Source organism: Acartia tonsa, chromosome 5 (assembly GCF_053477335.1).
Source record: "Acartia tonsa isolate MP-2025a chromosome 5, ASM5347733v1, whole genome shotgun sequence".
Classification (NCBI taxonomy): Eukaryota; Metazoa; Arthropoda; class Copepoda; order Calanoida; family Acartiidae; genus Acartia; species Acartia tonsa.
The window spans coordinates 2,313,204-2,321,144 of NC_137264.1; the positions used below are offsets into that span (position 1 = coordinate 2,313,204).

Here is a 7,941-nt window from a genome sequence, read left to right on the forward strand (position 1 = left end):
CCCACCTTGGTTTTTTTAAGCTTTGTTTTTTTGGTTTAAACCACTTGATTTTAACCACGTGGTTTTTTTATGCCAAAGATAAAGATTCTCTAAATGCTAGAGGCGAAGCCGCTAATGTTTAAAATAAAGTAAGACAAGGCTTTAGAACATTTCCATGAAAGTCTAGAAAGTTTATTGAAGGCAAAATTAAGACAAAATTAACAGTCAGTAATAATTATAGAGTTGCTACACTTACTCAATTGTACCTCTTTGTTGCAGGAATTATCTTGCAAAATTTGAAATCGAAAGTACAATTCCAATAGGCCTAAATTATCAAATACATAATCCTTATAAGTTTGTTTGATTTTAGGATAAAATTGACAGATTAAATTCAAGCAGCTTGGACTCTGCCTCTCCCAGGAAGGTTTTGCTGGAACAACTCAGTAGAATGCTGCCTCAGGTAAATAACAGGGATCTAAAGGGATAAGATAATGGCCGATAAATTGATATACATCCTCAATGATCGCACACAAAATTACTCCTTCTTTAGATTATAATTAGTGGTTGAAACGTTTGGATACTCAACTGATTGAACCAACCAATTAAAATTGAATAAAAGTCCGCAAAATTATCAAGCCAATTAATAAGAATATGTTAGTACTCCTTAAATATCCACCCTCTACAATTACATAATCAACATTCTCAAAAGTAAAAATAAAACTCCCTTGACTCGACTTGTAATTTTAGGTAAATTTATTTCACAGCCACCTTAAATCTAAGTGGGTGTGATTTTTTTACCTGGACACACCCTTTGGGTGTTAGAATCTTTTCAAGGAGGTTGTAAGGGGGTGGTTACAACCCCTTTTTCACGCCTTTGTTTCTGTATCATTCTATCTATCTATATTTATATATCTAGGATGATACTCTACCAGAGCAGATAATACTTGCCAACACAGGGGACCCACAGGCCTCGCATCTGGCTTCAAAACTCACAGAAAATGGGCTCAAGGTATGAATTTTTTTTTGTAATTGTTTTAAAGTGACATGTTTAGTTTTAATATTGCTAGCTAGCCAGTGAAATACCTAAATTTACATTTTGTAATAGAAACCTAGATATCTTTTTATTGATCTTATAGATGAAATGTGCTCTGTAAGTACAGCTAAATCAGCTATCTATATAGCTATCTATCCATATCTTTTTTTCTATCTTGAAGTGAAATATACACTGTAATGTTCATTTATTTATATCTTTATAGCTATCTATCTATCTATCCATATTAAAAAAGGCTAGTTTGTTTCTATCTTGAAGTGAAATTTACACTGTAAGGTTCAACTATCTATCTTTCTATATAGACATCCAAAATGCGGATCCGGATCCTTGGACTCAAAAAAATGCGGAAAAAATGGAAAAATCTACCTAAATTTATATAAAATCTCAGACATTCTCTTGATGAGAGCCAATCTTTAAGGTTTAGGTTCAGACTTGAAAATTAGAAATATTTTTTACTTCGAATTAAAGAATAAAATTTTTTTGAAAAATTTGGTGATTTTATTTTTATTGTCAAGGATCCGGATCCGCATACAATCAATGCGGATCCGAAACCCTGCCATTTATCGAGACATAAAATTTTCTATCTTGTAGGTGATATGTACAGCATGTTCAGCTGACGTGAGGGCCACATTAACCTGTTTAGTCACAAGAATTCAGAAGTTCTGTAATTCAAACATCAACCAACCAAATGTTCTCAAAATTGGACTCATAGGTACGTTAAATGGTGGGATAATAGGCTTATCTTTGAAACAAATCCTAAAAATATAGTTTGTTTCTATCTATAATACAAAGTAGAACGATGTCTGTCTGTCTATTTGTTTGTAATGAAGGATCTCGCTAACCGCTGAACCGGCCGGGTTCTTCTTTACAGGGTAGCTTCTCATAGGTCCCGGGAAGGTTTATAACTATTTTCTTGGGGGGTGGGACATGAAAAAATACCCAACCCCATCCCGCCACCCCCCCCAAAAAAAAACTTTTTTTTAAATTAAAATTAAAATAGTGGAATCGACTAAACCCCCCCCCCCCCCAAAAAAAAAATTTCTTTTCTTTTTTATATTTTTTGTTTTAAATCTGAAGTACCTACGAAAAATTAAGTTGATCAAACCTTTTGGGGCAAAGCCCCTAGAGGCTAGGGGCGAAGCCGCTAGTTGAATCAAAAGTAAAATACAGGATCTTGGTCAAAAATGTCATTTTCCAAGGGCAGTATCAAAATTGCCCCATACCGATAATAGCCACCCTGATGAATCTAAAACAGTCTTTAGATATTTTATTCCTTTTATTAAGTGTTGATATGATTATTGATTTTTATTCTTATTCTTTTTCTTAGACCTTATATAAAATATTAAAAATACTTTGTTTTTTATATATTCTTCATACCTACCAATTTTCAAAGTTTTTTTTATTGATTTATCGTTTTTATTTAATAATAGTTTCTAGGAGCCCTAGATTTATATGAAATAAAAAAATACCATATCTATCGATTATTTTTTGTACTTTGTGAAACATTTTAATATTTAGTAAGGGGGTGGGTTCAGTGTCTTTTTTAAAAACAACTTTTTTTATTGTAAAAACTGACTGCAGACAATCTGACATTACTATCTACTTTTAGGTTCTGACGCATTCATCAACTCAATGTTACGGCCCTATGTGGAGCTGTTCACCAGCAAACCTCCGGACTGGCAAAACCTGTTCAGATTCTTTGTTATTCCGCTTGGACAGAACTCAATATCAAAGGTTTGATTATAATATAACCCATCTTTCCATTAGTGTGGACAGTACACTGTTTGGCCCCTTTAATTAGTCCAGGGATTTAAAGGGATAAGACAATGGCCGATAAATTAATGAACATCCCTAATGCCGATACACAAAATTACTCCGTCTATAGGTTACAAATAGTTGTTGAAACGTTTTTTCACTCAACTTAATGAACCAACCAATAAAAATTCAATAAAAGTCCCCAAATTTGTTAAGCCAACGAATTAGAGAACTTTATTATAAATCTTTGGGAACTTTTAGTATAATAAAAAGCCCAATGTCCCCTCCTTCCCTGCAAGGAATCCATATGTTTTGATATTTTTCAGGCTTAAGAGGATTTAAACATTTTTGACACCACAAAGAATTTCAGTCATAAAAAAAGAGTTAATGCACTCACAGTAGGTTTTCATTTTCAGATGTTTTAATGTGAAACATTATGGATATTGGAAAAGAGATATGGTTATTTTTCTGTGGCAATGTTAGTCAAACCGCCGTTTCTCATACTTCCACATTTTGCCACAGTTCCTTTTTGTTGATTTCAATAAGTGAAACATTCAACCCATCCCCCCCCCCCTTGCTAGGAGGCCTTCAATACATTTTTTGACAACGATATTTTATGCCAATAATTAGAAATTAGCTGCGAAAAAAGAAACGCAGTAAAGCATTTTTCTCTTCTTTTTTCGCCTATAGAGGAGAGTAAACACTTTAATGCTGCACCACTTTTGTACGTTTGTGTCATTGTTTAATTAATGCAGGGATCGGAAGCCGCGCGTAAGCCGCGTGTAAGCCTCAGTGAAATCTTCATGTTATCACTATAAAATTCAGCTGGATGTATAAAACTGCTCTTTAGCAGACAATCCTTCTTTCTGAAATTTTTTTTTATGCTCACAAGCAGGTTTAAAACTGAGGCTTATGCGCGGCTGAGGCGCGGCTTCCGAACCCTGATTATTAATGAATATATTGGATATTGATATTACTTTATTCTCAGGGGTTGGGAGCTAGGTGTCAGGTGTATTCAAGACTTTTCCTAGATGATTCCTGGAAAGATTTACTGGAAAAGGTAAATTTACACATCTTATACCAATAACGAAATTAATTCGGGGAAAAATCACGAAACCTATACGTTTTCTTCAGCTGTCGTTGGGGGGCAACATATAGTAAAATTAACGACCTCTCCATTTGCCCCCCAAATATTAATAAAGATTTATTTCACTTGTTGGTTATATCTTATAACTGAAATTTACAGCTTGATAAATATATCTAATAAACGAAAAGCTGAATTGTCTATGCCAGGAAAAGCCTGATATGAAATTTCAAAAGCTGCTTCGGTAAGTTAATGGATGGAATGATAATGGAAGTTACTTATTTGGTGGTAATTGTTAAGAAGATAGATAAACAGTAAGTCACATAGACTGAAATACCCAGTTTTTAAGATTTGAACTATTAAATGATTACCTACGGGTCCTATTCTACAGTTAGAAGGATAAAAATTTTGATTGTTTTGTAAATAAGAATATAAGAAAATAAATTTTTGTACATAATGTATTTTTACTTTGTAAACTTAATTAACCTCAATTTTATACAATTATACATATTATTTACTTATTATGTAGTTAGAAAATTTAATTTTCTTATAGAATTAGTTCAAATGGTTTTTATTCGATAAAAAGTAGTCTATTTAGATAACGTTTACATAATTGAAATTATGTATTATTCATTAAAACTTCGAAACTGATTATTATCAGGTGAATTAAAACTGATTCTAAGCCATACTGAAAATTCATGTATAGCGTCATATTATAAACAATTTTCCACAAACATTAAAATATAAATAACTAGAGGTGGCGTTCTAAAATTATTCCGATATTGGCTAGATTGAATATTATTCTTTTTCTTCCATTGCATTGTCCTATCCCTGTTTAAAGTATTAAAGTATTTCCTCTTTTTTAAAAATATTTTAGGATCCTAATATTTTTTACTTCAAATTATCGTCCTGAAAGGGTTAAAATGTTTAGGTAACTGTTAAATTTTAGTTCAATATCTGACCATATTACACACGGATCGCTAGCTCTTGTACCATCTCAATTTTAAAGATTTTAAAAAAATTTCAATTCTAGTGTGTCAAAATAAACCTGAAATTTACCAAAAAAATGGGGGCAGTCTCAATTCTAACATATGAAGGACAAAGGTGTAGCAAATAATCTTTCAAAGTAAAAATTGCCAGATTTCATACACAAATGATAGGGTTAGACCGGATTGGATGGATACAGATATCCGGCTGATCTATAATTCTGAATATCAAGTATTTAGGTTTATATTGACACACTAGAATTGAAATTTCATAAAAATCTTTAAAATTGAGATGAAACAAAAGCTTTAAAAACGGTCTTTTTGCAGATTTTAAAAAGTTTGTACCATCTCAATTTTAAAGATTTTTACGAAATTTCAATTCTAGTGTGTCAATATAACCCTAAATACTTGATATCCAGAATTATGAATCAGCCGGATATCTGTATCTATCGATTCCAGCCCAACCCCATTATTTATGTATGAAATCTGGCAATTTTTACTTTGGAAAATTACTTGCTACACCTTCTTCCATTATATGTTAGAATTGAGACTGCCCCCATTTTTTGGGGTAAATTTTAGGTTTATATAGACACACTAGAATTGAAATTTTGTAAAAATCTTTAAAATTGAGATGGTACAAGAGCTTTAAAAACAGGTCTTTTTTTGCAAATTTTAAAAACTTTGCAGTGCTTGTACCATCGCAATTTTTGCATTACAGAAAAAATATTTTGCATGGGTCAATAATTTGCATAAATCAACTATATTATGGCTGGGGGCAAAAATTTTAACAAAATTTTTCAAATCCGGGACAGGCTAATATATCTATATACATATATGTATATACTAGAACTTGAAGTAGGTGGGGGGGAGGGGGGGGATTTAAACCCGCTCATTTTTAATTTAAGTTTTGATAAGAAAAAATATTTTGGCAGGGGACATTTTTTCTAGGTGTTATTTTTCTTGGTGGTTGCCATCACAGGTACAGTTATTATGGACCTATGAAAATCTACATTGTAAAGTAGAACCTTATAGTTTAAGCATTTAGCGAGATCCTTTTTTACAGGCAGATAGACATCCAGTTACTTTCATATAAGGATATAATCTTATGTTTTTGTTTTAGGCTGAACCAAGTAAACCTGATGTAGCAGAGCTTGTCTCCAGAGTTTATCAGTATCTCAATGCAGGTCGGACAAAAAAAATAACACGCGGCATTTGCGCTTGCTTTCGGGGATTTTTCCGATTGGAATATCAATTTCAATCGTTTGGGGAACAACTATCTCAAATTTCAAATAAATGTGACATTTTTCAGATATGTAAGGTATTTTCTCGTACTCATTCGAATCCGGTGGATAGGAACCGGTTCTCATCCTTACGAAAAAACTATGTCTGGCATCGTATTATATCCAGCTTTCTACGAATATAAAAATGTACAATCATAAGATTAAAACTAGATTTTTTTAGCCCGTGCTTTCGGCATCTCGGGGCTAAAAAACTAGTTTTAATCTTATAATTGTACATTCTATATCCGCGGAAAGCTGTTTATAATACGATGCGACAAATAACTATTCTAGGCCTGTCCATTGCGTGTCATACTATAGATGTTAATGGGACCTACTTCTGATACATCTGACAATAATAGTGAGATTAGGAAATCTGGACGATGCCCTAAAGTTCTTTGATGACCACTGGAAAAAAATGGCTTGGAATTATATTTCCCTTGAAACTGCAACAAATAGTTAATGCAGCCATTAAAATGATTTAATTATTAATGTGTGAAAAATTAAACCTTTGAAAGAAAGCCACATGATTTTCTCCTCCATAAATATAAATATTAAAACGACATAGTAAATGGTATGAAACTAAATATGAACAAAAATATTACCTAGATAATAAAGCATTACATTTTCTACGAATATAAATCTGGTTTCGGAAAGCTGTCTATAATACGATGCTAAAATATAACAATTATCATCCTCGTTTCACATTTAGGTTATACAACCCACTTGAAAATATCTGAAGCTATGGTGACGTACAAGGAGAAAACTGGGGAGGAGGAGCCACCCTCTGACAAAGACCTTACCAGGTTACAACTTTTAATACAGGGATGCAGGGTGATAGGGTGGGAAATTAACAAAAATTAAATTTGTATGTCAATTTGTCTCTTTTCACTTTAAATTCTCTTTTAATAAACCCTGGAAGAAATTAGGTTGGTTTTTGAGAAGGATTTTATTCGTTCTGTTTCCTTACTTTTTTATACTTATTCCTTTTTTACATTTCTTTATTTGTCAGGTTCCTCTTTGTTCCCTTTGTTTGTGACGTGCGCGTGGGTCACAATTGCAACGAGCTTACAACCCTTGCCACAACCTCACAGACAGAGATTGACGACTTTCAACTGTGCTCCAACTATCACCACCACCACAGCGGGAGCGGGGCGGTCAGCCTGATGGGCGGCGCCGGTCTTTCTGGCGGCGGAAACGGGCATGGGTCGGGCGGAGCGAGTTCAAGCGCTGCTGGAAACAGTGGTGTGAGCTCTGGCCTGCCGATTGACCGCAGCGGTAGAGGTATGGAGAAGATTACGCCGCCGAGCTCACCCAGCATATCAAAATACAGCTTTGATATTGGCGGCAGTGGAAGTAAGTCGGGCAGCGGCAGCGGCGGGTCCGGAGGAAGCCATGATGACGGCTGTTTAGAGCTCCAGTTGGACTATTGGACCACCGAGAACTGCGACCTGCATCTGCGCAAGTCGGAATCTGAAAAGTCCAAGAAGCAGGACAGCAAGCTGTCGATAAAGACGTACTTCCGCAGCCTTGTGATCAGCAACCTGGCTGCGGGGTCAGACAGCACCGACTTTACCATGAAGTACACGACCAAGGAGAAGCGGCCCAAGGCTGTCCTTAAGTTGGGCAAGAAGAAAGAGAAGCCACCGGATAACGAGAACAAAATTCAGACCATTGAGGGCATAGACAGGTTGATATGTAGCACGGTTGGCAAGTCTAGTCATCCATTAAAGGTATCATCTCAGTTATTTAAAAAAAAAATACAAGTAGAAATAAGATTTAAAATCATCACTCTTCCGCGTCTAAAAT

The 7,941-nt window shown here is 34.4% G+C and overlaps 1 protein-coding gene across 6 annotated transcripts in view; it reads left to right on the forward strand.

Annotated features, from left to right (window-relative positions):
• KrT95D (phosphofurin acidic cluster sorting protein KrT95D) overlaps positions 1–7,941 on the forward strand; it is a 64,152-nt gene that overhangs the window by 51,483 nt on the left and 4,728 nt on the right. For all 6 annotated transcript variants that reach the window (XR_013879367.1, XR_013879366.1, XM_080159822.1 and 3 more), the window contains exons 16-23: positions 350–439; positions 896–988; positions 1,622–1,742; positions 2,640–2,764; positions 3,774–3,845; positions 5,976–6,039; positions 6,845–6,938; positions 7,145–7,865. Coding sequence is in view for 4 of the 6 variants with exons in the window: in XM_080159822.1 (XP_080015948.1) it covers positions 350–439; positions 896–988; positions 1,622–1,742; positions 2,640–2,764; positions 3,774–3,845; positions 5,976–6,039; positions 6,845–6,938; positions 7,145–7,865 (1,380 nt within the window). In the remaining 2 variants the exon portion in view is untranslated. The remainder of the gene's footprint in view (positions 1–349; positions 440–895; positions 989–1,621; positions 1,743–2,639; positions 2,765–3,773; positions 3,846–5,975; positions 6,040–6,844; positions 6,939–7,144; positions 7,866–7,941) is intronic.